This window comes from Oryx dammah, unplaced genomic scaffold (assembly GCF_014754425.2).
Source record: "Oryx dammah isolate SB20612 unplaced genomic scaffold, SCBI_Odam_1.1 HiC_scaffold_25, whole genome shotgun sequence".
Lineage (NCBI taxonomy): Eukaryota > Metazoa > Chordata > Mammalia > Artiodactyla > Bovidae > Oryx > Oryx dammah.
Genome location: NW_024070209.1, coordinates 10,002,849 through 10,029,632, shown reverse-complemented (window position 1 = coordinate 10,029,632; position 26,784 = coordinate 10,002,849). Strand labels below are relative to the sequence as shown.

General features: G+C 50.9%; 4 protein-coding genes across 7 annotated transcripts in view; 2 read left to right on the top strand and 2 right to left on the bottom strand.

Annotated features, from left to right (window-relative positions):
* The first annotated feature begins 6 nt into the window (after positions 1-6).
* Positions 7-3,182, top strand: HTRA2 (HtrA serine peptidase 2). The gene is made up of 8 exons (XM_040223895.1): positions 7-611; positions 725-929; positions 1,019-1,213; positions 1,453-1,485; positions 1,710-1,815; positions 1,951-2,020; positions 2,627-2,722; positions 2,824-3,182. The coding sequence occupies exons 1-8, from the start codon at positions 106-108 to the stop codon at positions 2,987-2,989; spliced, it is 1,377 nt and encodes a 458-aa protein (XP_040079829.1). The 5' UTR covers positions 7-105; the 3' UTR covers positions 2,990-3,182.
* On the bottom strand, positions 3,131-21,295 carry LOXL3 (lysyl oxidase like 3). Of its 3 annotated transcripts, none has more exons than XR_005718269.1 (14): positions 20,957-21,295; positions 19,089-19,437; positions 17,253-17,416; positions 16,451-16,665; positions 6,375-6,591; positions 5,961-6,141; positions 5,674-5,828; positions 5,263-5,430; positions 4,966-5,128; positions 4,538-4,761; positions 4,307-4,422; positions 4,091-4,227; positions 3,872-3,983; positions 3,131-3,689 (listed from the first exon to the last, which is right to left on the bottom strand). XR_005718269.1 is itself a non-coding variant. In XM_040223871.1 (14 exons), the coding sequence occupies exons 2-14, from the start codon at positions 19,399-19,401 to the stop codon at positions 3,616-3,618; spliced, it is 2,259 nt and encodes a 752-aa protein (XP_040079805.1). In that variant the 5' UTR covers positions 19,402-19,437; positions 20,957-21,295; the 3' UTR covers positions 3,131-3,615. The 3 variants fall into 3 exon arrangements, 2 of the variants coding, with proteins under 2 accessions (XP_040079805.1, XP_040079806.1); XM_040223871.1 differs by having other exon boundaries at positions 4,518-4,761; XM_040223872.1 differs by lacking the exons at positions 16,451-16,665; positions 17,253-17,416; positions 19,089-19,437; positions 20,957-21,295 and adding exons at positions 7,737-7,806; positions 8,784-15,895 and having other exon boundaries at positions 4,518-4,761.
* On the top strand, positions 21,261-24,689 carry DOK1 (docking protein 1). 2 transcript variants are annotated; one of them, XM_040223878.1, is made up of 5 exons: positions 21,261-21,905; positions 22,255-22,554; positions 22,698-22,791; positions 23,014-23,198; positions 23,428-24,689. In XM_040223878.1, exons 1-5 carry the CDS (start codon positions 21,846-21,848, stop codon positions 24,238-24,240), a joined length of 1,452 nt encoding a protein of 483 aa, XP_040079812.1. In that variant the 5' UTR covers positions 21,261-21,845; the 3' UTR covers positions 24,241-24,689. The 2 variants fall into 2 exon arrangements, with proteins under 2 accessions (XP_040079812.1, XP_040079813.1); XM_040223879.1 differs by having other exon boundaries at positions 21,807-21,905; positions 22,255-22,383.
* Positions 24,690-25,517: 828 nt separating this feature from the next.
* LOC120851843 (meiosis 1 associated protein) overlaps positions 25,518-26,784 on the bottom strand; it is a 60,092-nt gene continuing 58,825 nt past the window's right edge. The window contains exon 9 of the mRNA XM_040224892.1: positions 25,518-25,906. Coding sequence (XP_040080826.1) covers positions 25,724-25,906 — 183 coding nt within the window. The 3' untranslated portion in view covers positions 25,518-25,723. The remainder of the gene's footprint in view (positions 25,907-26,784) is intronic.

The window sequence follows — 26,784 nt, the reverse complement described above, 5'->3', positions numbered from 1 at the left end:
GGAGACTTCAGGTACCGGCGTTCTCAGCGTCCAGCTGTCCTCCTGGTCGCGTCTAGGGCGCCGCCTCTGCGCTGGGCGGGCGAGGAAGCCGCCGAGGCGGAGCTGATGGCTGCACTGAGGGCGGGGCGGGGTGCTGGCTGGAGCCTCCGGGGATGGCGGGCTTTGGGTGGGGGTCGCTGGGGAAAGGGACCCCTGTTGACCCCTGACCTCCGGGCCCTGCTGACGTCAGGAACTCCTGACCCTCGGACCCGAGTGACTTATGGGACCCCCAGTTTCAGGGCCCGGTTGTCTTTGGGGGTCCCTGAACCACGGACATGCCTGAGGTCCCGGACTTCGGATCTCCGATCACGGCTGATCGCTGGGACCCCAGATCCCCGGACTCCGGAAGACTCAGGAACTCCCGGAACCCGTCCACGCGTGTGGCTAGCGGTGGCGCTGGGCGCTGGAGGGGCGGTGCTGTTGTTGTTTTGGGGCGGAGGGCGGGGTCCCCCGGCTGTGCTCGCCTCGGTCCTTGGCTCGCCGCCCTCCTCTCCCCGGAGCCAGTACAACTTCATCGCGGACGTGGTGGAGAAGACGGCCCCTGCCGTGGTTTACATCGAGATCTTGGGCCGGTAATGGTGGGGGTAAACACTAAGGCACCGAAACCGCGGGCTAGAGGGCGGGCGAGAAGGATGGGTCTGAGCCTCCTCACATCTGTACTCTGCCCCCGCCCCCCTTTTTCCAGGCACCCTTTTTCGGGCCGCGAAGTCCCTATCTCGAATGGCTCAGGATTCGTGGTGGCTGCCGATGGACTCATCGTTACCAATGCCCATGTGGTGGCTGATCGGCGCCGAGTCCGTGTAAGGCTGCCTAGCGGTGACACGTATGAGGCCGTGGTCACAGCTGTGGATCCCGTAGCAGACATCGCCACGCTGAGGATTCAGACCAAGGTGGGGGTCGGGGCAGGCCATGTCTGCTTGGGGCTGTGAATTTGTTCACATATCCAGATGACAGGTCTCTTGTACCCATTCTCCCTTAGGAGCCTCTCCCTACGCTGCGCCTGGGACGCTCAGCTGATGTCCGGCAAGGGGAGTTTGTTGTTGCTATGGGAAGTCCCTTTGCACTGCAGAACACAATCACCTCCGGCATTGTCAGCTCTGTTCAGCGTCCAGCCAAAGATCTGGGCCTTCCCCAAACCAATGTGGAGTATATCCAGACTGATGCAGCTATTGATGTGCGTCCTGATATGAGAAAAATGAGACTAGGTTGGGGGAGAGGGGAGGGCTGTGTGGTACAGGCACCAATTGTGATAGATAGTGGATGAGCCTATATACCGGGATTGGGTCGCAAAAAATGTGGCCACTCCTTCACGGGCTGGGAAAGGAGAGGATTTGGAGAAAGTGTCTACATCCTGATTGTGCCCCGAGGCATAGAGTCCCTGGATCTCTGCCATATTTTCTCCTTGTCCTGCAGTTTGGAAACTCTGGAGGTCCCCTGGTTAACCTGGTGAGTGTGACATCCTTTCCAAGAATCCCTATCTCAGGTCAGTATGGGAAGGGGTGGGTTTTCCCTAGTTCACTGATGTTTGGTCAAGTTTCTGAGCAGTTTCTTGTTGGCTGTCTCCCAGAATCCAACTAGATCTCCCCCAAAACTCCCTGCCACTCTTGCTCAGGTACCCCCATCTCCTTTTATTTGTCTGGGCTAGAGAATAGTGGGCTATGTCCCAACAGGATGGGGAGGTGATTGGGGTGAATACCATGAAGGTCACATCTGGAATCTCCTTTGCCATCCCTTCTGATCGCCTTCGAGAGTTTCTGCATCGTGGAGAAAAGAAGAGTAAGCCTGGCTTTCGGGGAAACGGGTTTCTTTAGTGGCAGGGGTGGGAAGGGTTTGCTGGAAGAGGGGTCAATTGGGAGGAGGAGGGGAAGTAAGGATATACCTGGGTGGGGCTCATTTGTCCTTCTAACACAGATTCCTGGTTTGGAGTCAGTGGGTCCCAGCGCCGCTACATTGGGGTGATGATGCTGACCTTGACTCCTAGGTATGAGCTTTAGGGGTAGTGACACGTAGGGCCATCAGTGTAACCAGTGGTGGGTACCTGGCAGTTCTGTTGAGCTTTGTTCTTAGTTCTGTTTTCACCTAAGATAAGTTGCCTCATTCCTCTCTCATTATCTTGATTTTTCTCACCTCACTCTATTTTGCATACCTCCCATCCTGTTATTGCTTAGATTTACAATAAATACCCAGCCTTCCAGACGTGGCTTCCCTATGAGTATTTCCTGTTCCGGCCAACTTGATTTCCTAATCCCGTGTTTTTATGTTGTTCTTGTTTTATATAGTTTAATATCAGATTGATCCTTCTAGGTTAAGCTAAAGTTACAGCACTTCCTAAGTTACAGCTGCTTTTAGGATTCTAGAATGACATTAGTGCTATTGATTTAACCCTGTGTGTCATTTGGAATGTTACCTTTTATATACACATTCTGCCTCCTAACTGCTGGAAGACAGAAAGTGAGTTGGTTTTGTATCAAGAGGATCTAGTGCATGCCCTGCTCACACACTTGTCAGCGTGCTGATGAAAGATGTGAGGCAAACCCCGAATGGGGAGAGTGCCCTGTGATCAACAGAGTGATCTGTGTCCTTTCAGCATCCTTGCTGAACTACAGCTTCGAGAGCCAAGCTTTCCTGATGTTCAGCATGGTGTGCTCATCCATAAAGTCATCCTGGACTCCCCTGCTCACCGGTGAGGGAGAGGCTGCATTAGGAGGTGGAGATGGGTGGGGTGTATGCGCCCTTGAAGTGGGCCATCTAGTTCCTCCTTTATCTCTCTATCCTTTGCCATAGGGCTGGTCTACGACCTGGTGATGTGATCTTGGCCATTGGGGAGCAGCTGGTACAAAATGCTGAAGATATTTATGAAGCTGTTCGAACCCAATCCCAACTGGCAGTGCGGATCCGGCGAGGACAGGAAACATTGACCTTATATGTGACCCCTGAAGTCACAGAATGAATGGATCAGCAAGAGTAGGAGGCTCCTGCTCGGATTTCAACCTTGGTTTCATGGCCTGGGCTCTGAGGGCACCTGGACAGAGGATTAACTGAACCAGCTGGGGGCAGGTCCCTCCGACTACCACCACCAATTCCTGGGCTCTGAAGAATCACAAAAACACTTTTTATATAAAATAAAATTATACCTAACAACATGTCATACTGAAAAATGAGGGGAAGGGTGGAACATTGCTCTTTCCCCCACAAAAAGGCTAGAGGTAAAGCTTTATCTTCCAGAACTGAGGGGAGATGCTGGAGTTAAACCATTCTGACCTCCCTATTCAAGAAAACAAGCTGCTGTTGTCTGTTGTCCTGGGCAGTCAGTCAGGTGCGCCTCTCTCTGTTGTGCTTGGCTTGGTGCTGGGCCTGGGAGCAGAATGCCCCGTGCCTGGCCATAGATCAGGACAGCTGGCCTAAGAAAGAGGGCAGTGATTTCTGCTTGATGGTTCCACATCTGCAGTGCACAATGGAAGAGTGCTGTGGGCCTGCTGATGTCAAAGATTCCTTGGTGAGCTCCTGAGGTAATGGCAGCCTCAGACCCCTGCCGTTAGGGGCCAGTGGTGGTCTGCAGAGGAAGGTGGTGGCACCTTAGATGATCTGGTTACTGGTCTGGCCAGGGTAGCGTTCAAACCTCCTGTTGGCCTCTTCACTGAAGGCATCCCCTGCAAGGTGAACAGGGGGTTTGGGTAGGAAAACAGACCTATTGTGGGGAAGGGTGGGTGGAAGTGGAGAGACTGGGAGATCCAGAAGTGGGTGGGGAGACCTAGAAACCACCGAGGGAGATGGGAATGAAGGCCTTTCCCTCCCACCCCCAGGCCTTCTGGCTTCTCATCCCACCAGGTACCAATGTGACAGTTGTGCACCCAGATGCGGTGTCCGTCATATTTGCAGTTACATTTCATGGCGTTGTTGGTGAAGTCGCTCTCTGCTACTTCAAAATTGGGGTTGATGACCACCTGTGAGTAGGAGAAAGCCAACAAATGAGCTGCATTCCTCACATCCAAAGGTGTCTTTAATAAACACTCCTCCCACTCAACAACTGGGAATCTCAGAGCCCCGGCACCTGCAGAATGTAGTTTCCTGGTTTCACATCTGTGATGTCAATCCATTGACAGTCGATGTCATGCCGGTAGAGATCCCAGCAACCGACAGTGATGCCCTGCTCTCCAAAGTTGGCACACTCATACCTCTTGGAGACATCTGCGGAGATGAGCGCATGTCGTGTGAGGCAAGGCTGTGGAGATGAGGATAGTGCAGTCTATTCTAGACCCCAACTCACCCTCCTGACATTCGGTGTCTTCTAGACAGAAACTAGCTTTGTGGCCCTCAGCCACCTTGGTGCCGTTGGGGGTCAGGATATCGTAGTGAGTGAAGATGTCCATACTGTGATAATGCCTGTGGGGACAAGGGGATCCCTGTTTCTTTCCCTGCCCCCAGCAGGCCTGCCTCTTCCCCAGTGGTCTTGCCCTTCTACTACTTGACCCTCTCACCCATGACATTCATGCCACACCCAGGAGTGGCGCCCAGCCTTGGGCCTGAAGTCAGCACGTCCCAGGTTGTGGATCTGGGAGGAGAATCGGAGCAGACGCCGGTGGCCGTAAGGCCAGTTGGCTGAGCGGGCCGAGCTGGCCAGGCAGTTCTCTTCAGCAGCACAGTACAACATGTGCAGAGGCCGGTCCTCGATGTAAGCCGTCTCCTGCACCAGCGCTGCGTGCAGCAGCAGGTCTGACGCCGCTGCACCGAGGAAGGGAGGAGAGTTAGGCGTCACTGGTGAGGGGCAGGGACAGGTGGGGGTGCTTCCATCCCCCTCCCCCAGAAAACTGGGGTGAGACTGACTTTCCACAGGGAAGGTATACCCCTCCAGATTGCAGCTCTTCCTGCAAAGAGGTGACCCAGAGCCTCCCCTCCCTGGCTTCCATCCCCCTACACTTCACTCACTTTCAGAACAAATGACTCCAGCAGTAAAACGGCTTCCTGTCCTCCTGCAGGTGACATGGGTGCCATGGTGAGCACATTGGTCCAGGGACAGCTCAGTGCCTGTGCAGCGTACTCCACTCATCACCACCTCTGTTACATTCCCTGAATCCCAGTACCAGGTCTCCTGGGGACACACAGAGATGTTTTTGTGAGGCCACCATCCAGCCTCCCCAGCCAAGGGACTCATTTTGACAGACCTCGGTCCCAAACACAACCTTTGGGGGCAATAGCCTTGGTTCCCTTCTCCTGCCCACTCACCTGCAGGCCGTGGTTGGCATAGCCCAGGCCAAGCTGCCTGCAGGCAACCATGGCCTCCAGTGTGCCCCAGTCATCTCCACAGATGAGGCCCCAGCGGAAGGACCCAGGTCCCCCTGTTTGCACTTCGACTCGCCCTTCATGTCGGCTGCGGCCCCCACTGAGTCGGATCTGTAGTGACGCAATGGAAGTGCTGTGGAAGCTTTTGGGGTGGCGTAACGGGAGTCCACAGTGGGCCTGTGGCTGAATGGTGATTCAGAAGCACTTAAGGGCTAGCAAGTGGTGGCATCAGGGGGAACTGCAGGATGAGAGGGGCCTGGGGCAGTGGGCAGTAGGGCCATCAGACTACATCATGACCAGGCAGGACTGGGTAGGACATGAGATTCCTGAACCAGGGTGGAAAGAGTGACTGACCTTGGTCTCTACCCCAGTGTAGGGCAGGTTGCATCGGACGCCAGCATCTTGGCTATGGGAGCAGTCTTCAGCTGTGATGTTCTTGTGGGGGCACTTCCAGAGAGAGATTTCCTGTCCAGAGCATCTAACTTCACTTAAGTGGATGGCACCCATGCCTAAGGTCAGAAGTCAGAGATCGGGAGGTTCTAACTTTACTGTCTGCCCAGGGGCCTCCTTCCTAAGGAATGTACCCCTCCGGGAGTATGTACCTCCTACCTCCCTCTCCCTCCAACCTGTACCCGCCTCACCCTGCCCCATGCGGGCACCGCTCAGAGCCTCTCGAGCACTCCCGAAGCCTAGCTCCCGACACACCACGCTGGCTGCTTGCAGGTCCCACTTGCGATCACAGACCGTGCCCCATGTGCCAGCCTTCAGGACCTCTACCCGGCCCTCTCCTGGGTGGGCTCCGCCCTTTAGACGCACTCGGGCCTATAGAGGAGAGAGAGGTGCCCAGCAGTGAATGGGGACATCAGCACAGAGACAGTAGACCTGGGAGATCAATGAGATTCTGGTGGGAGGGAGCAGGTGGTCTCAGGTCTGTGGCCCAACCCCTGGAAGGTTCCTCTCTGTCCTCAAAGGTCAGAACTATGCTTAATCAAGGGATGGCCAGGCTACGGGGTTCTTCACCTGGATGGTGGGGAAGGTCATAGTGTTTCACACACCTCCCCCTGAGGCTTCGACTGTTGCTTCTTCTGGCCACTGGACGCTGCGTAGAGAGGGCTTGGCACACAGCTCACCACCGCAGGGGCCCCCCCCGGGCACCTGGCGGTGTCATTGGCTCGATAGAACTCCAAAGAGCAGAGGGAGAGGTGGGCCTCCGTGCCCACGCACGCCACCCCATGCAGACCAAAGGAGTGTTGCTGCCGCTGGGCCAGCAGCCTGGGGGGACAGGAGTGGGGGCAGTAGGGTGAAAAGGCGCTCCTGCCTCTTTGCCCGCAGCCCTCCCCCCATGCCATGCCTCCACCACCCCCCAACCTTCCATGACTGCTTTAATTCTTCTTCTCTTCTCTGCAAAAACACAGAGACAAACAGACAACGGTAATGGGGAGTTTCCAGGCTGAAAGAGCCCAAACAGGGGGGTCCTTGGGTATGTTCTGCAACAGAAGAACCCTGTGGGAAGGAAGGCTAGTTTTGACTTGCCTGACAGAAAGCTTGTTCTGTGTGGTTTCAGGGAGCTGGCCCTAACGGAGGCTGAAGCTGCTGTGCAAAGAGATTAGGAAGCCAGGACTGACCATCTGGAAGAGATAGGCAGGAGGGAGTAGCTAACAGGAAGCCTGAATGGCCAGAGTAAGCAGATCTTTCTATTATGACTGAAAGAACTAAATGAGTCAGGATGCAAAGAAGTGAGTAAGTCTTGGGTCTACATGGCTTCATAGAGGCCAGAGGGGCTTCCAGGCCAGATAATGATGGGCAGTTACAGGAAGAACAGACCAGAAGGTGAACACAGGAAAGACGCGAGCTGGTATATATGGGAATGCAGATGTACAAATACAAGACAGAGAGAGGCCGCAGGACCAGAGAAGGAGAGTGAATATGAACGCCAGAAGGGTAAGCGTGACCCCAGACCTAAAGCTGAACTGCATGAGTCTTTAATGAGGTAGTCCATGCTTCCGTAGTTTAAATTTAACAGAAAGAATGTTCCATAGCCACCTGAGCAGGAAAATGGGACTAAATTAGAGACGTTAAAACTTTGAAACACAGCAGAGAGGTGCTGGAGAGAATGAGGGGACTTGCTTATCAACACCAACGGAATGGAATGTTGCAGTGAGCCGTGTGATAAGAGAAGTGCTTTCTTCCCAGAACAGCCGGTTTGAACCCAGAGAGGGAAGGAACCAATGAGGTCTTGTGTTGGTGGGGTGGGCCTGTGAGGATGGCCTGGTGGTGAATTACTGCAGTAATGTGCTCTATTACTTGATGTCAGAGGAGGAATATGATGATTTGAAGCCACCGGCTAGGAAGACACAGAGAGAGGGATAAGTTATAGACGAATCAGACAAAGGAAGCCTGGAGACTTTACAGAATACCTTTGGAAGCTCAAGATAAGTGGACTCTGAAGTTCAAAGAGACTCAGTATTCTTTCAAAGTCCTTTCTGGCTGAAAATAAAAGTGAAAGAGGGCATCACTTTAATGTGGGGGTCAGGGAAGGCCAGAGTATGGCCAGGTTGTGCAAGACCACCCTAAGCTAGAAGGGCACTATGGGAACACCCCCAAATTCCAAGGCCTGCTGAAGGCACCAGAGGGAGGAACTGGGGAGTGAGGGGTGCCTGGGGCCCCTGAGAGATCCTGGAGTGCTGTGAAGAGAGGAGGAGACGGTAGAAAGGGCTGACTTCTCCACAGCTCACCCACTGCTGAAGGAGCTCTCCAGGGGACTTTTCATGCGCGAACTGCCTTCAGAAGCCAAGTGAGACGCAGTCATTGGGACTGGAAGCTTTTTGTTCCCTGGGGTTCTGAAGGAGCCCAGGAGGAAAATGATGGAACTGGGAGCCTAACTGTGTTAACTGGGCCAGAGGGCCAGGACTGCCATCAGACTCCTGCCCTGGGAAAGGTTCCACAGGGGATCCTGAGTCTCACTTCCAACCCAGTAGCACTTATTCCATTTAACAATTAATCACATAAAGGTAGGATAGGAACACTGATCCCTTAGGGAAACTTAACTTCTTGGGCGAGAGGCAAGCATGGCATCTGAAGGACAAGAGTGCCAGAGTATCTACTAAAATCTGCTGGGGAAAGATAAATAAACATGTGGAACAAGAGGAGTCAATGGGTAAAACTCTATGGAGATTTTTCAAAAATCCTGTGACGAGCATAATTCCTCAGACAAAATACATAAGGGCAAAAAAAAAAAAAAAAAACCACAAAAAACCCAACAACAACAAAAAAACCCCAAACAAAAGGGCTAGTCTTACTTTACATTTTGGTGAATCATCTGGAAGGTGGCTTATAACAGTTGCTGCTGCTCCTCTACCTCCTGGGGGAGGCGTCTCTTGGACCCCTTCCTAACCACAGCCCGATGCCCCCGACTCATCGCTTGGCACTCGCTCTTCTCTCCACCCAGCCTAAACTTTATTTACCTCTTAATTGGCCCCCTGCCCATTCGGGTTTTGGGTTTGGCTTTAAGCTTGGTGACTGGTCTGAAAAAAGGAGAAAGAAGTTAGTGGCAGTAGTGGTCAGGTGCATTACCCGGGAAAGGCAAAGGATTCTTTCTTTTTTTTGTCTCTAGGAAGGACCCTTCATGCAGAGCACGGGAAGGGGCAAAGCAAAGGCATTCAGATTTTCCACATACACTGCTGAATACCACTTAACTATATTTTTGGAATATATGCTGCTCTCTGGATTCAGCAACACTGATGAGAAATCTGGTGATGTCAGGCCAGGTGGTGAGGGGAGAGGAGATGGGAGGAATGGTGGAGGGCGGAGAGAGTGTGGGAATGTAGGTGAACCAAGGGAGGTTAGGAGTTAGCGGGGGAGGAAGCATGCAGGCGGCTGAGGCTGGAGTCCAAGCTATCTGGGGACAGTATAAAGATGCGGAGGTCTCTACGTTATTTCCTCCTTGTATTTCCTAAATCAAAAGTTACCCATCCCCATGCCTGCCTCCCGTCCCCTCCCTCCTGGAATGGCCATTTTCCAGCCATATCCCTAATTCATCAGCTTGGGTTCTGGGATGGACATGGATAGGCTGCCTTCCATCCATCCACCTCCTGGGGCCACAGGGATGAGCAGGAGGTCCCGGGGCTCTTGCCCCATTACCTTCCAAGGGGCTTGGAGCGTCGGGCCGAGGCTTTGGCCGCTCGCTTCCTCAACTTTCTGTGAGGATAAGACAACAGCAGAGTCAGGAACAGTCTAGAACCAAGTGGGAAAAGTTGGTGGAACAGGGACCAGGAGCAAGATTTCTGTTTTAGCAGTTAGAGGTCTCCCCGTGGCAGGATCTTAGTAACATTAGATGCCCCTAAGGCTCTACCCTTCACAGCTGTTTGGCCTCAGACGCACATGAACAAGACAGGTGAGTTGCAATGAAGGACGTGGACCCAGGGCTGATAAAGACCCTGTACCAGGACCCATTGAAAGTAGGCTAAGGCAGATGGGGAACAGGATTCTTGGATTGATATTAGGGCTGCTCTAAACCTGGGAGGGAGGGCTGGGGGAACAGGTTAAAGTGGAAGGGTGTTAAGATTGCCAGACCGACTAGGCAAGGAGAGAGAACTAGCCTGGTCACACCTAGGGAGGCTGACTGTGTATTTTTTTTCCTGGATGCGCTCTGGCTTTTGGCATATCCAGGCCTGAAGCCAGTGAACGAAGACCAAGGAACAAGGCTGGACAGCAAGGGACATTAACTGGGTCTGACTGGGGAGCATGAGGCCAGGATGCTCAGGATGACAGCATCCTTCCTGTCTAAATTAAATCCCATATGCTTCAGTCATTCACAAACAGCTCATCTCCCAAACTTACTTCTAGGGAATTAAGGTCTAAAACCTTATTTCTTCTTAATTGACCTGAATATTTGACCTATTTTACTCTTCAAGAGGTTAGTTTAAGTCTGATGAATGGAAACTAGGTCTGTTTCTCCTCTCATTCTCCCTTTGATTTCAAAGACTTTCATTTTGCCCACTCTTTGTCCTGTCCAACTATATATAGGTGAATGCAGGTCTTGTCTGTCTGTCCTTACAAAATTTATGGAATTCCCCATTATCCTCTTAGTTATCCTGTGTTTGAACATGTTCCTGTTCTGCTGTTTCTCTTGAGTTATACTCGGATGTGGTATATTACATGCATTTGCTAGGATTTTAATATATAGATTTAAACAGGGCTGAATCTGCTTGTTATTTCCTACCTTGGTTTCTTCCTGAGGATAATCTGTGCCAGAACATCCAATACATCCAACATTCCTAACAAAGAGTCTACAATAACTCTTGGGTCCCTTTCCTGAGACACTACTAAGAGTTTAGAACCTTTCATCAGATAAGTATAGTGTAAAACGTCTTCTCCAAATGTCTTTTTTTCAAACATGTCTGAAATGAAATATATCTGGCACTTTCTTTCACCGGTAACCAAGAGAAACCATGTAACAGTACTCAGAAAAATGTAGTATTATCTAGAAATTTAGAAGTACTTCTTCTCTAGTTATTTAAGGACTTTATAAGGTCTTTATAATTATATGGTATATATAACTATTAATATATATCAGGCAAACATAGGTTACATTGAGGCCCGGGCACTTATTTAGGACCAGTGCTGATATCTGTCTCTCTTTTCTAAAGCCACCACCCCTAAATGTTTCTGAATTCCTTTCCCTAGGATCCTTTCTCTCTCAACTGAGAAGTTCCACATAACCTTTCCTCAACTGAATCCTTTTAAACATATTCAAATCTCTCTCTCTCTCTCTCTCACACACACACACACACTCCACCCCACACTTCTTCTTAGTAGAAAAACTTTTCAGTAGTGTCAACACTCATCATCTTTCCCATTCACTCCTTAATCCACTCCTTTCTGTCTTTCCTTACCCATCACTCTGTGATAATAAATCTAGAATTTTTTTTTTTTTGTCTCACATACCACTGACTCTTGGTAGCATCTGATACTGCTGTTCTCTCTCCCTCCTTAGCTGTCACAACACTATTAGCTTTATTTGAGTCCTAATTCTGGATGCTCCTTCTTGGTCTTCTTTGTAGGCTCCTCCTCTATATAGTCATTTACTTTTTTGGAGCTTTAAGGCCTTCTTCTCACTTCACATCCTCTCTTTATATGTTCTCATTTACATCTAACCTTGTATATCCCATTGCCTTCTTGATGTCCCTACTTAGATATCTCAAAATTATCTAAAATTTAACGTGGGTCCAATTCTTTTAGCAAAATCTATGCCAGAAACTTAGGAATCAACCTTGACATCTCTCTCTTCTTCGGCTCCCAAAGTCAATCCATAACCAAGTCCTGTCAGTGTTCCTTCCTGAATGACTCTCTAATCCATTTGCACTTGCTCTTCTCTAAACCCTTCTCAAAGTGCAGTCAAAGTGGTGTCTGGGAGCCACAAACCTGATCACGTCCTCTCACAGCCCTCCTCATTAAAAAACTTCAATCAATTTCCATTACTTTTATCATAAAGATTCAAATCATATAGCCTACAAGGTGTTCTATGATCTGGTGCCAAATTAACTCTCTTATCACCTCTGTATTCTCAGCACCTTGCACAGTGCTTGGCAAATAGTGGGAGTTCAATAAATATCTTTCAATGAATATATCTGAATATGAACAAGAATATCTGAAATGAACTAGAAGAGTGTCTTCTTAAATAGCACTTAAGCTCTTAGAACCTCAATTTCTTTGCCTGCAAAAAGGCATTAAATGGTTCAGTTATCTGTACATTCTTTTCCTCTTCTAAAATTCTACAACTTTCACATGTTCTAGGGTAGAAGTACCAAATCAAGTTGAAAAATGATAAACACATCACGTTCTGATTTTCTTATTCTCTAAATCTTACTAACTTCCTCTAAAAGCTAGCAGATGCATCTTCTTTCTCCAAGGAAGGCAGAGTTATTTATAACTATCCTGCCTAGCCTTTATAATTGCATTACCTATGAGAAGTCTCCCTCTGTCTGGCATTGACCTGTGAAGGAATATCTACATCAAATTCTCATCACAGAATCTCCCAGGACCACTGTAATCTCTTTCCCTACTAAGAATGAACTCTGTACTTAATATATATCTCCTTTTCTAGCCTTCATACTCCAGACTCAGTAAGAGATTCCATTATATACAAATATATTCCTGATTTCTGAAAATTTCTTGAGTCTGTGCCTACTTGGGGACAATTCCTGGGGCTCAAAATTCCCAGGGATGGCCCATATCTAAAGCTAGTTCATATTAACTTGAAGCCCAGAGATGCCGGGCACCATCCTTCTCTTAAGCAGTTTCAGAATCATTTTAATTATCTCTTCTTTTATTTTCTGTATTCTATCAGTCATCCTACATCTATTCATTCCTTTCTCTTTGTTGTCATCCTCCTAATCAGCTTAATTTTATAATTCCTAATCAATCCTACTGCATCTAGAACCTCCTCTTCCAATTCACTACTATCAGACAAACTTTAAAAAACATTGGCCTTATTTTTATCACTGTCCCATACAAGTACTTTTATTTTTTAATTTTTCATAGGATAAAGATAAAACACTCCAATCTGGCATTAAAAGTGTTCCATTTCCTAGCCTTTATCCATTTTTCTTCCACTATTTCTCAGTATACATCTTCTCTCTTGCTTCCCTGGTGGCTCAGCAGTAAAGAATCTGCCTGCAGTGCAGAAAACATGGGTTCAGTCTCTGGGTTGGGAAGAACCCCTGGAGAAGGAAATGGCAACCCACTCCAATATTCTTGGCTGGGAAAATCCCATGGACAGAGGAGCCCGACAGGCCACAGTCCACGGGGTCACAAAAGAGTTGGACATGGCTTAGTGACTAAACAACAATCTTCTACTCTAATCAACTGTCTTTCAAAAGTCCCTATTCAATTTCATCTCTGCTGGGGTCAACAATGACATCCCAGTCACTAACTCGCATTCATTTCTCAGTCCTCATGTTCTTGGAAGCATCAGCAGTGGTGACTCAGTTGATCCCTCTCTCTCTTCCTTGAAGCACTTTACTTGGCTTCCAGGCCTCCACACTCACCTGGTTTTATTTCTGCCTCACCTCCCTGTTTGCATTTTGCCTTATCTTCCTCACCTCATAATGTTTAAACTCCCTAGAGTTCAGTCCCTGTGCCTCCTTTTCTCTATTTACACTCTCTCCCTTGGTGATGTTGCCCAGTTTCAGGGCTTTAAATACTTGCATTCAACTGAACTCTAGACTCATATGCCCAATAGCCTCACCATTTCAGTCTAAAGCACCTCAAATTTAATTGGTCTAAAAACAAGTTCCTAATATACAATCTCCACTCTCCCATCCCCACAGAAAACATGCCCCACTCACTGTCTTCTTTATCAAACGAGGCCAACTCCATATCTAGCTCAGGCCAAAAACCTTGGAATGATCCCTAATTCCTCTCATTCTCTCATACCACAATGAATCCATCAGCAAATCCTGTTGGCTTTATCTTCAACACAGAATTTGATCACTTTTTCACCACTTTCACTGGTCACATCACCTCTCACTTTCTTTAGTTGGCTTTCAGGAGACAATAACTGCCTAACTAGTCTCCCTGCCTCCTTGACTCTACACATTCCTTACAGTCTATTCTTAACAAAACGGCCCAAATAATACGCAAAAAGTGGAAGACAGATGTCACACCTCTGCTCAAAACCTCGTCTCACACAGTAAAAATTAAAGTCTCTCAAATGGCCTTACATGATCTGGCTCCTCATTCTTTCCTTATCTCCTCCTAAATTACATCTCCTGTCATTTTCTGCCTTATTCCCTTAGCTCCAGCCCCAGTGGCCTCCTGGAGTATGACAAGAATTCCCCCTGACTCCTCACCCTGATATCTTCTCATTTATGATGGCTCTTCCTGGAGATGCTCATCAAGATTTTTGCATAGATTGTGCCCTTTAAATATTTTCTCAAATGATGCTTCCTCTGACTTATTTTAAAACTGCAATTCCAGTCCCACTTCCTAACATTTTCCCTGCTTTATTTTTACCTATTACACTCTTTGCCATCCTTACATTTTGTAATTTTACTTTTTCCCTGATTCTTCCCTAGTTCATGAGATCAAGGATTTTTGTTGTTGTTGTTGTTCACTGTTGAATTCCTAGTGTCTACAACAGTCCCTAGCACACAATAGGCACTCAATAAATGTTTATTCTCTATACCTTTGTTCACGCTACCCTCTTCATCTGAAATGCCTGCTATTTAAGTCGCACTAATCTTTCAGAACCTGGAATTTGGATTTGGGAAGGTAAAGAACAAGCACAGGGAAATATAGGCCCAAGGTAGATAACAGCAGAGGAGCACAGCACACTGATGTTTTAAACTGTTATGAGTCGCTATACCAGAAAAAGTATACTCCTTGGGGCCTAAAGAACTTTCAGATGTGTCTCAGAGCCAAGGCAAAAAAAAAAAAAAAAAAATTTCAGCAAGTATGGAAAAGACTGGAGGCTGGATAATGTACTGACTTTCAAAAAGGAGGAAAAGGATTCCTCAATTTACAGATAATTTATGTTCTAGAATAGTCATTAAGTAGAAAGTTTGTGAGCATTGAGGAAAAAATATGGTGATCCTTAGAAATCTAAAAGGATTTCAGTAAAAGTCAGCTCAATCAAACCACCATGATTTCCTTTAAGATTATTAAAATTGCAGAATGGCTGTGAACATCGTATATCTGGATTTTAGCAAAAGACTAATAAAATCTTCTATAATTTCATTATAGATAAGATGATGAAATGTTGGCTGTATCACTGTAGTGTTCAGTTTGTCTCAACTGTTGAAAAAACATTTCACAATTAATGATTAAAGGTTTGATGTAAATCTGGAGGATTCATAAGAGGAGTTAGACTTCGGTTTTAAAGATTTCAACACATTTAACAGTCACTTTGATGAAGTCAGGAGCGATAGGTATCATGTCGATTGAACAGAGGGGGCAGGGAGGGATGACAAGTGCAAAATAATGTCAAGATTCAAGATAATCTCTTGGGATCATTATGGTTTTTAAATGATGTATCAAACATGAGATCATGTATCAAACATTTCATAGGGTAAACTCAACAGATTTAGGTTCAAATAGGCTGCTCTATCAGTATCAAGGAGGAGGGAAGACCTAATTTAGGTGATTACAAGGTCAATATGAGCAGTGGGATGCTGCCTCAACGGAAAGGCAGTGCAAAATCTAGATGCTTTCATTAAAAAGAGCTTTTATGGTGTACCCTGCTCCGATCAGCCCTACATCTGAAGTAGCGTGCCCAGTAGGTCACCCAGATGTTAAGAGCTCTTCCTGCAAAACTGGTCTAAGGAAGAGCTGAAGAAAATGATCCTTTTAATTACAAAGAGATCTCCAAATTTCTTAAAACGGCCAAATTAGATGCTGCAGGGAAGCGAGACGCAGTAAGCAAAGAGCCGGTCCCCAGTGTGATAACATTCCTCGGAAGCCGGCGCGTACACCAGGGCTCCAGTGCAGGTGGAGAGGGCCGGCCTCCAGGGCTGAAGGATGTCCTGGAAAACTAGCTTAGCAGTCCTGAGTGCTCTCGCGCTCACAGACTCCTGGAGGGCCGCCGGGACCCAGAGAAGGGCGCCGGAAGAGGCCGGGGCCCTTCTCTGGGTCCCGGCGGGCCTCTAGGCGTCTGCCTTCAGGGATTGGCGGCCAGGATGGGACCGCCGCCCCGCGGGCGCCCCCGGCCTGTCGCAGTCAGACTCACGGCGTCTGGCCCCGCCCGGGTGCTGCCTCGGCGGGGCGTGGTCGCCAGCCCCAGCCCCCGACTCGGACCCGCCGGCTCCCGGGCCGCTGGGCGTGGCCCCGCGAGGCTCAGCGCTAGCCCCGGGGCGCGGAGACGCCACCTGTCGACCGGCGGCCCCGACGCCACCGCCGCCGCTCGCCCCGCCCCGGCTCTGGCCACTGGGGCCAGAGCTTCGCTGGTCCCCGCAGCAGATCCGCCTCGGCGACCGCTTCGTGAGCCAAGATTTCTCAACTCTAGTTTCACAGAGGCCTCCACATTTCCCCCGGCTCCCCAGGTGAACCAACCCCTTCGGAGGTCCCTCAACACCACTCCTTAACAAGCACCCCTCAACTCCAGACTGCTGCACCAGCGCCCACGTCCCTTCACCTGTAGAAGGCCACGTTGACCCGCCTCTCGCTCGGGAAGCCCAGCATCCCGCAGATCACGTGGCTGTTGTGCGCACTCCAGCCTTTGTCACACACTTGCGACCAGCCATCCGGAAGCCTGACTTCAACCAGTCCCTCAGTCACGGGCAGGGGCCGTCTGCCCCTTCCAACGGCTGGCCGAAGCCGCACCTCCTCCACTTGCAGCTGATGCTCTACCTGGGGATGGGACCACAAGCAGAGGAAGGCATCCCAGGGGCCCCTTTCACAGGTCTGGCCGCTTAAGAAACCCTGATTGAGTGTACTGGCTGTGAACCCCATGGTGAGACGGCGCTGAGAGGCAGGCCTGTGCTCTGTGAGGTGCAGCCACCAGAGTGTAAGGACTTGCTTGGCTCTGAGAAATGACTAAGGGTCCAGATGAAGCTGGGGAAGGAGCATCTAACAGCTTGGAGCCTGAGGGAACTCTTCACAGAGAAAGGGAGAAAGTAAGAGTGAAAGGTTCCCTGAGGAATATCTGAGCTGAGAGAGAGCACAGGTGCCCTGGGGACCGGGGATGAAGTTGAAGAGATTCATGCCAGGCTTAGTAACTTGACTGCTAATGCTAAAATAAACCTGGACTATGCAGTGTCCCAGAGCTCTATCATTTTGCCCACTCCCCCAGTCTCCCACTAACCCCAACTATCCCACTGGGCACATGGGATCCCCTACATTCTCCTATCTCCACATATAACCGCCCCACGGCCCTCTCTGTCTTGCCGTCCTGGGTGGTATGTATGCATGTGTGTGAGTGATTATGAACTACAGACCTCAATGACATTGGAATCTGAGAAGCCAGGGAGGCGCTCGTCCTTGCAGATGACCCCAGCATCCTCATCGTGGGTACAGTCACTGTTCCCCCAACCCCGGGAGGCACATTCAGTCACACTCCGCTCAGTCCCACTGCAGCTCAGGTTGTCCAGCCAGATGCGGCCTGTGTGGGAGGGGAGATAAGGGGATAGAGAGGCTTGGAGAGGTAGCATGGGGCTGTTGGTGAGAGTGAGCATGGAAGCCTCACACCTGATAAGATAATGGGTAGGGAAGGGACAGGGGACCCTGCAAAGGAATAGGAAAGAGAGCATAGGATCAATGGGGGGTTGATAGTGTTCTGGGGATACCCCAAAATTTGGTAGGGTGAATACAAAAACCCAAGAGTCAACACCGAAGTTCTGATCGGTCCTTACCCATTCAATGACAGCTGCCTAGTGTGCGTGAGGCACTCTGCCAAGGTATGTACATATGTGATCATTCTTAGAACAGAGCTGCCAGAAGATATTATCACCATTTTGTATAAAGAAATTGAAGTTCAGGGAAGTGAAGTAACTTGCCTAGGACCATACAGCCAATGCATGAGGGCTTAGGGATTCGAGCCATTTGTGGGACTTGGAAATGTAAGATCCTTTCACCTTAGCCTTACAGTCTCCCATGTGACTGCTCTGTGCTGCCATGATGCCCCATGTTCTCCTCTTGACCTGGGCCAAACTGAAATGAGTATCGCTGACTTTCTGTCAGAACTGGTGGCCCCTCAAAGGGCCACGTGCAGGGAACCCTCATGAATATCCGGACAGGACTTACCCAGCTTCTGCTGGGATACCTGCCTCTTGCCCCATTAGGCTGTTGGAACTATCACAAACTATTGAGATTCTTTTATTACTTTCCTCCACTCCAGGTCTGATTCAGTCCTTTGATGCCACCCAGAAAAATCCCTCAGTCAAATGACTGTCTTCAAGTTTGAATTCAACCATCATGTAATTATTATCCAAAGCTTTTTCACTTCATATCAAATATCCCTGGTTTCTTCAGCTATTCCTCCTTGAAACGTGGCTTCCAATCTTTTACATCTGGTAGCTCTCCTCTGAAAGTATTTCCATTTCCAGGAACCTAAGTTCCCTATTCAGGGATTAAACCTGTGCCCTGAGGAGTGAAAGCGCAAAGTCCTAACTACTAGACCACCAGGAAATGCCCAGTACTTCTATTTTCTACTGTCTCTTTGAAAATGTGGCATCTAAAGTGATACTTTATTCCAGATGTGGTCTAACCAGTGGGAATAGGGCGTTAACTGCAGATTGCACCAGCTCTACCAATCCCACTGTGAGTTTATACAATGCAAGTGCCCCCAGGTCTCAGAATTGCTCCTAAGTCCCTACTAACCACATCCTAAAGTTTATACTTGTCTTTGGAAGCCCAGCTTGTCAGTTTCAGCTCTAAATTATAATCTGATCTTGTTGGCTGCAGTATCTGTGATCACTTCTGTCTCTGGGACATCCAGACATCATTTACCTGCTCTCAGCTTCCCATGAAACCAGCTGTTCTTTAATCATACAGGGTTCCTCTGTGTCAGGGCTGTCTTTGCATGTGGCTTTGTAGAATCATACTTTTGCAGAAGCAGGTAACTTACAGATCATCTAGTCATTTTGCACATGGAGGCATCTGAGGCTCAGAGAACGCATCGACCAGCCTAAGTTCACGCGGCTTTATGTTGGTTGATTTCTCCTCCACGGGTGTACTTGACTGTTCTTAGTGTTCTGTGTCCCCGTGGCTGTTCCCTCCCCTACATTTAGGCTGTACTTTGGCAGTACCTAGGCTGTGCCTGAAGCATTGCTCACCTGTTCCAGGGCCATATTTGGCACTGTGGGTCCAGCCTGTGGCCTCTGTGAAGCCCAGCTCCCGGCACAGGACATGAGCAGCCTGCAGCGTGAAGTCATCATCGCAGATGGTGCCCCATTCACCAGCCCGCTGTATCTCCACGCGGCCCTCGAATGGCTTCCTGGGGAAACCAGCCAGCCGAAACCGCAGCCCCTGGCTCCCAGCCCTCTTCTCAGGTGCCGTGGATGGGGTTGGAGATCCCAGGCACGAACTGCACAGCAGGCACAGCAGCAGCCCCCACAAGCTCCACTGCCAAACACTGACAGGTCCCATGGCAAGGAAGGCCTGGGTGCCCCGGAGAGAGAGAAGCTGAAATTGAGAAGCCTGGGTCTCAGAGAGAGGTCATGAGAGGAAAAGAGACACTGGCTAAGACCAGAGACAGAGAGCCAGTGTGACAGAAAGGGAGGGACGCAGGGGCTGAGAGAGACAGAAAGAAATCCATACTAAATAAGAAGAGAAATGCAGAGTAACAGAGGCACAGACTGAGACGCCCAGACTGGGGAGGGGAAGGGAGGAAGAGAGAGAGAAGGCTCTCCCTCCCTCTGTAAAGAATAAACGCTCACTATTAGTTGTTATGTCTCATAATGTCCTTTCCCTGGTTCTGCTATATCACCTCTATTCTGACTCGCGGGTCAAGGACACCCAGTGATCAAAAGACAGAGATTAGAGACCGAGATCAGAGGCCCATCAAGATAGATAGGTTGAGACTGAGCAAGAGACGCAGAGAGGGAGACCCAGACAGACAGGATGTGAGAGGGAGGGAAACTGTGGGAATAAAAGGGGACCAAACAGACAGTGGAGAGAGAGTGTTGCAAATGGACAGAAGCGGGTCAGGAGAGAGTCTGGCACACAGAATTGGGGAGCAACTGAGAAAGGCAGGCAACGAGTAAGGAGGAGTTCAGTTCAGTTCAGTCGCTCAGTCTTTGCGATCCCAGACTGCAGCATGCCAGGCTTCCCTATCCATCACCAACTCCTGGAGCTTGCTGAAACTCAGTATAATTGCCTTGAGAACCCCACAAACCTCATGAAAAGGCAAAAAGGAGGAGAGGGACTGACAAAAGCCAAGGAGCAGAGGCAGGAGGGACCCAGATGATCCTGTTCAGCCAGTCAGAGAGAGGACAGAGAGTTACTGATTGTGGAAAGAGGCAGGCAAGAAGGGGCTTAGGGCACCCTCAGATCTCAGGTCCCCTAAATGGCATCCAGGCTGAATCCTTTCGGGGCAGATTCCAGGTAGAAAAGGCAGAGAACCAGAATGCATTGGAGAACTTGGTACACATCCTGCATGCCCCGCAGGGTCAAGGGGCCCAGAAGGGCCAGGCCTCAAGGTGGGGGTGGGGTGGGGTGGGGTTGTCCAAGCCTCCTGCCAACACAGCCATCTCTTTCCCGGGGCAACAGGAGGCAAGAGCACTAGTCGGCTTCTTAGCCAAGGCCTTCCCTCTGTCGGGAGGAGAACAGCTCCTTTACAGCGAGCTCCCCCTACCCCCCCCACCCCCACCTCCTTACCCTATGCTTCCCCCAACTCAGACAAACAACACAACAGGGAAGCTTTGTTTGGGGACATTTTGGCTTGGGGACCCAGGGAGAGGGCCTCACAGAGGAGCCCCTAGCCTTCGGGCACTTCGGATGCCCTATTTGGAACACCCTGTAGCCCCCACTCCCCAATATCTGCTTCCTTTCTCCACTCTTCTTGTGTCTTCTTTGACTATACACCCTCAGTAGCTTGGCTTTCCTTTGATTCTATCCTACATCACCCCTTTCCCCAGGTCCCTCCATCGTCCTCTCCATCTACAACTCTCCTTCTTCCCACCGGGAGCGTGACTCCCCCTACCTTTGGCTGAACGGGGACCCTAGCGGCTGGGAGAAGAGTCTTGATCCTGTAGATCAATCCTAGGACTTCCAAAAAAAAGTACTTGGGAGACTGCCCCTCTTTCTCCCCCGCCCCCCCTCTTCGTTCCTCCCACGTCCCCTTGAGCCCTCCCACATTCCGCCTTCTCCCAGGATCCCTCCCAGGCCAGTTCCCTCCTCTTCTCCCCTCCTCCTTGGAGCTGGCCGCTGCCGCCGCTCAATCTCCCTCCCGCCCCCCTCCTCGCCCCTCCCAGCCTGTTTAATAAAGCTCTCTTTTCCCGCGGGTTGGGTGCCGGGCAGCTGCGGTCAGAGAGCTGGACACACAGGAGGCCATGGGGCCGCAGACTATCTCGGGCTGCGCCCCATGCGGCGACTCGGCTCCAAGCTCTGGGAAGTCTTCAGTCCCCAGCCCCAGCCCTTCCCCCACGTCCCCGGCTCTGCGGATCGTAAATAGCCGAATTCCCGCGGAGCAGGGGTCGAGTCAGGTCCGGGGAACTGAAGCCTCGAAGGCCCAGAAAGCCCCTCCAATGCCCCAGGGTGCCCGTAGGCATTTTCTAGATGATGTCACGGCCTTCACTCTGATGTCATGTTGAGCATCTGACGTTGTACGCAGCCCCCAAGCCTAAGAGCCAGAATCCTCTGACCGAAGTTACGAGGTTTCTCTCGGTGAAGCCACTAGTGCGAGACCTAGGGCTGGAAATGGGGGTCTGGCGGTGGTACCCCTTCCCCTTCCTCTGGCCCATCTCCTTCCTCCGCTTTCTGGGTTCACGGAGGCTGGGGAGGGATGGGAACGCCTCCCGCGAGCCCCGCCCCGCCCCGCCCCGCCTCCGGGCCCGCCGGGCCAGGAAGCGCGGAAGGAACCGCCGGGGGCCATGGACGGGGCCGTGATGGAAGGGCCGCTGTTTTTGCAGAGTCAGCGTTTCGGGGCCAAGGTAGTGTGGGCAGGGGTTGCTGAACCCCATCAGAGCTAGAGGTGGGCGACTGAGCCCAAACGGAGGGAGGGGGCGAGCGGCGGGTAGGGGAGCGGCGCCGGGACCCGGAGAGCCCTGTGACGTTCCCGCTAAAATGCTTTGCACATTCTTCGGAGAAGCGTCCGCTGGCCTCCGGGTATGCCTCTCTAGCCCTGGGGAGACAGAGCGGCATCCTCCTGGAGAAACTTCGCCAGCGATCGGGAAACCTTAGTGTTGAAATCGGCCCGCGCGGGTCTTTCCTTCCCCCGTCGGGGCCGGGCAGCCGGTGCTTGTTCGCTCCCTCCCCAGCGTCTCTCGGCTCTTTCCCCAGAGATGGAGGAAGACCTGGGCGGTTCTCTACCCGGCCAGTCCCCACGGTGTCGCGCGGCTCGAGTTCTTTGACCACAAGGGGTCGAGCTCTGGAGGTGGCCGAGGGAGCTCGCGCCGCCTGGACTGCAAGGTGATCCGTCTGGCAGAGTGTGTGAGCGTGGCCCCCGTGGCGGTGGAGAGCCCCCCTGAGCCTGGCGCCGCAGCTTTTCGCCTGGACACCGCACAGCGATCCCACTTGCTGGCGGCCGACGCGCCGTCCAGTGCAGCCTGGGTGCAAACGCTGTGCCAAAACGCCTTTCCGGTGAGGGGCCCGGGGCTGCACTGGGCCCAGTAGGCGAGGCGGGGTGGGAGCAGTTACAGCGGCAGAGGAACTGGGCTGGCTCAGACCCTGGGAATCGCGGTGAGGGAATCACAGCCTCCTTCATACTCCTTCTCTTTACCCAGAAAGGCAGCTGGGCCCTGGCACCTGCCGAGAACCCACCCAAGCTTTCTGCCCTGGAGATGCTGGAGAACTCGCTGTATAGCCCCTCCTGGGAAGGTAGATGGCCTGAAAAGCCCCAGGAGGGATGGGGTGGAAAGAAAGGGTGTCCTAGGAGGGGAAGTAGGAAGCTCCTGAGAGCTAGCTTTCAAGAGAGAGAGAGAGAGTGTGTGTGTGTGAGAGAGAGTGTGTGTGTGAGTGTGTGTGTGTGTGTGCACAATCTGCTCCCTTCCCCCACCCCAGTCCTGGCCAGGTCCCCGTCTAATTGTACATTCCTTCCAGGATCGCAGTTCTGGGTAACGGTGCAGAAGACTGAGGCTGCTGAGCGCTGTGGTCTGCGTGGCTCCTGTGTGCTGAGAGTGGAGGCGGAGAGGCTGACTCTTCTGGCCGTGGGGGCCCAGAGGCAGATATTGGAGCCACTCTTTTCCTGGCCCTACACTCTGTTGCGTCGCTATGGCCGTGACAAGGTAGGGGTGCTGTCAAGACAGGACTGGCTGACTGGGTTGGACACCTGTGGGAGGAGGGGTGGACAGGAAGGTGGGAGACTGCACTCTAGATAACTCTTTCTTGCCTAGACCATGACCAACCTCCCTTTCCAGTGGTCTCTCCTTTGTAGGTCCCCTAACTAGTTCTAGCCCTGTGACTCACCTCCTCTGGTGGCTCCTGGTAACGTGTTTCCCTCTACATCCTCTTCAGGTCATGTTCTCTTTTGAGGCTGGCCGCCGCTGTCCCTCCGGCCCTGGAACCTTCACCTTCCAGACCGCACAGGGAAATGACATCTTTCAGGCAGTCGAGACTGCTATCCACCGACAGAAGACTCAGGGAAAGGCTGGCCAGGGGCAGGATGTTCTCAGAGCTGATTCCCATGAAGGAGAAGTGGCAGACCTGAAGTTGGCTTCCTCCTCGGCCCCTCTGGAGCTTCCAGGCAGCCCTCCAGCCCTGTATGCTGAACCCTTAGACTCCCTGCGCATTCCTCCAGGCCCTTCCCAAGATTCCCTGTACTCAGACCCCTTGGACAGCACCCCTGCTCGGGCAGGGGAGGGGACACAGTTAAAGAAAGCTCTCTACTGGGACTTGTGTGAGCATGTGCAGCAAAAGCTGATAAAGGCCAAGTTGACAGACCCTAAAGAAGACCCCATTTATGATGAACCTGAGGGCCTGGCCCCAGCCACTCTCCGGGGCCTTTATGATCTGCCTCAGGAGCCCAAGGATGCATGGTGGTGCCAGGCTCGGGTGAAGGAGGAGGGCTATGAGCTCCCCTACAACCCTGCCACAGATGACTATGCTGTGCCACCCCCTCGGAGCACAAAGCCCTTCCCAGCTCCCAAGCCCCAGGGCCTGGCCTTATCTGAATCTGGTGCTGCAGCTGGCAGTGGCAGCCAAGGCCGTAGCTCAGACACTGCCCTGTACAGCCAGGTCCAGAAAACCGGGGCCTCAGGGAGCTGGGACTGTGGGCTCTCTGGAGCAGTGACTGACAGGACTGGGGCCAAGTCAGAGGGTTCCACGTGAGAACTGGGCAAAGCTGAGGCTGCTGATAGGAGGACCATCGGGAAGGAGCATGGGATCAGAGAAACCTGTTAGAGCCAGCAGGAACCGGAGGGGCCTGTGTGCAGAGACCAGGGTACAAGGGGAGTCAAGGGAAGGATGACCTGTCCCAAGAAGTCATGGAAGTGGGACAGTGTCATACAGGGGCTCAGGGATGGGATCTGGGGGAGGCCAGCACCTCTAAGTCATCCCCACCAAAGGAAGGGATAGCTGCTGGAGCAGAACTATAGAAAAGGGTATTTGGTCAGAGGAGGTGTGGTTTGAGAGGCTTGTATGCAAGTAAAGGGAGACGCTGAGCTGTGTCAGAATCCCTCCCCCTTCATTGTTCTTTACCATATATATATATATATATATTTTTTTTTTTTTTTTGGTGGGGGTAAGTTTTATTCTCATTAAAGTCCATTTGGATTTAAGAGGTCTGTGTCTGTGAACAGTCATAAAGGGGACAGAGAGGCAAGATGTGCTGGGCAGACGTTAGGAGAACCAGAAAGGTGTTGGGAGGAGGAAAAGGCCCCAGGGAGGGGGTGACCATTCAGAGTCTGAAAGGTCCAGTTAGGCCCACCTGGGGTGGGTGGGGCCCTGGGCATAACGTCGGTAACCCTCAGTTTCCCCTGTTGCCCTTAGGTAAAATGGGAAAGCTTAATTATAGGCACAATCTCACAGGGTTGTTTGTATGGAAGGAGCTAAATTTCTCAAGTACTTAATTGATTTGAAGTGCAGAATAAACATTTTACAAAATCCATTCTGTAGATGGACAAGGCTGCTGGGCGGGTGTGAGGAAAGGGGAACAGGGAGGGAACAGGCCTTTTTCATACCACCCTCTCCCCTGTTCTCAGCTCTAGGATGCCCCCCTCCCCTTGTCTCTCTTTCTCTCTCTCTCTCTCTCACACAAACACAGTTTGCATGTATCTAGCAAGCACCAGCCGCTTTTCTGTTTGAAGGCTGATGGGACTTGGAATGTGGAGGGGCACAGGCTTTGAAATGAAGCTTAGATTTCACTCCTACTTGTTTTTCATGAGCTTGGAAAACCTCATCCTTCTCTCCTGAGGTCCAGTTTCCTAAAGGTGACCTGACATCATCCACCTGCTTACACAGAACTACAAGGAGAAATTTGGGTCTGGGAATACTCCTAACAACGGTAGAGACCTACTGGGTATTTATTCTTCATTTGTGTTAACAGTATCAAATGATCCAAAAAAAAAAAAAAAAGTCCCTTCTTGGAGAAAGAAGAGGGTCAGAAATGTCTCCTCATAGCTTGAGGAGTGGGGTGCTGAAAGCACTGGAGGCAGAGGAGGGGAAGGCTCTGTTTCCCAGTCACCTGGAGCTCACAGAGGGTCAGGTGGACAGAAGGCAAGTCTGGCCACAGAAAGCCACTGTCGGACAGATCTGGAACCTTGGCATGGATGTGCTTTATTTAGCAGGGCAGTCGGGCTATGGCGCTAGTGACTTAGGGCCCTGAGGGATACTCCTCCTCTGCCTCTTCTTCCTCCTTCTCTTCCATAGGAGGCTGGAAGAAGACTTCTGAGGAAGCTTTGCTGGCTGCTGTCATCTTGGGGGCTCTGCCAGGGGCTGGAGTCATATGCAGAGGGGCCACTGTGGCTCGCACTCGATTTATTTGCAAAGGCTCAGCCTGCAGAGAAAGCAAGAACTCTCTGTGAAGACTAGACAAGTCCTGGTTTCCTATTCCATTCCCTGCTGGGTCTCCAGTCCTAACTCCTTCTTGGGTCCAGAGCAGTGGAGTCCCCGTGACTCTAGCCTCCACAATGCCTGTCTCCTGGCTGAGTGTCCTCCTCTGTTTGCTTGCCTACCAGCTAACTTATGGTGGGTTCTATTCCCACCTCTAGACTGTCTGTAGTTTGGAAACCTCTTTCTCTTGTAACTTCAGATAAAACAAAAGTTTTTTCCTACAGGCTTTGTTACTGAGAAACAAGGAAAAGATTTATAAGAGCACAAAAAGAAGCCCATTTACTATAGAACATGGATTTCATTAAAATAAATCCTCCCCCCTCTCTCCCCCTGCCAATTACTCTTCTCTCTTGAACTCTTGTCACTGGAGCCGTGTCTCTAAGCTTCTAACCTTGGTCAGCCTCCCTTTCCTCATCTGTAAAATGAGCATAACACTTACCTTGTAGGGATGCTGTGAGGATTAAATCAGAAAATATATGTGAAAGTACACATCATAAAACCTGGCAAATAACTGTTGCTTCGTAAATACTAATTTCCCTTCCCTTGGGCATTTCTTATCCCACCTTATTTCAACAGAGGCTGTGGTTGTGGTTCCAGTGCAGCCAGTTTGCTTAGTGGGACAGTGATCTGTTAAATGACTACTGAATTTCTCAAACACCGCAATTAAGATAACTAAATATTTATGTAAATGCCCAAGCAAAAAAAGTCCCAGGACTGCATAAGGGTTGTAATTTTCTTTGTCTAGGGCGAAAGGCTTCTCTTCCCATTGGTCTTCCCATTGGTTGTTCCAGAGGAGATCAGGGAGGATCTCCCTTGGATGGG

What these genes read in the sequence shown, in the direction of transcription:
- DOK1 (XM_040223878.1), top strand. Translation starts at nt 21,846, where the DNA reads ATGGACGGGGCCGTGATGGAAGGGCCGCTGTTTTTGCAGAGTCAGCGT. An exon ending in GTCAGCGTTTCGGGGCCAAG is followed by an intron (nt 21,906 to 22,254) that starts GTAGTGTGGGCA and finishes CTCTTTCCCCAG; the next exon opens with AGATGGAGGAAGACCTGGGC. An exon ending in TGTGCCAAAACGCCTTTCCG is followed by an intron (nt 22,555 to 22,697) that starts GTGAGGGGCCCG and finishes CTCTTTACCCAG; the next exon opens with AAAGGCAGCTGGGCCCTGGC.
- HTRA2 (XM_040223895.1), top strand. Translation starts at nt 106, where the DNA reads ATGGCTGCACTGAGGGCGGGGCGGGGTGCTGGCTGGAGCCTCCGGGGA. An exon ending in CGCTGAGGATTCAGACCAAG is followed by an intron (nt 930 to 1,018) that starts GTGGGGGTCGGG and finishes ATTCTCCCTTAG; the next exon opens with GAGCCTCTCCCTACGCTGCG. An exon ending in GAGGTCCCCTGGTTAACCTG is followed by an intron (nt 1,486 to 1,709) that starts GTGAGTGTGACA and finishes ATGTCCCAACAG; the next exon opens with GATGGGGAGGTGATTGGGGT.
- LOXL3 (XM_040223871.1), bottom strand. Translation starts at nt 19,401, where the DNA reads ATGGGACCTGTCAGTGTTTGGCAGTGGAGCTTGTGGGGGCTGCTGCTG. An exon ending in CAGATTCCAATGTCATTGAG is followed by an intron (nt 16,666 to 17,252) that starts GTCTGTAGTTCA and finishes TCCCATCCCCAG; the next exon opens with GTAGAGCATCAGCTGCAAGT. An exon ending in GTGTGGCATGAATGTCATGG is followed by an intron (nt 4,423 to 4,517) that starts GTGAGAGGGTCA and finishes TTGTCCCCACAG; the next exon opens with GCATTATCACAGTATGGACA.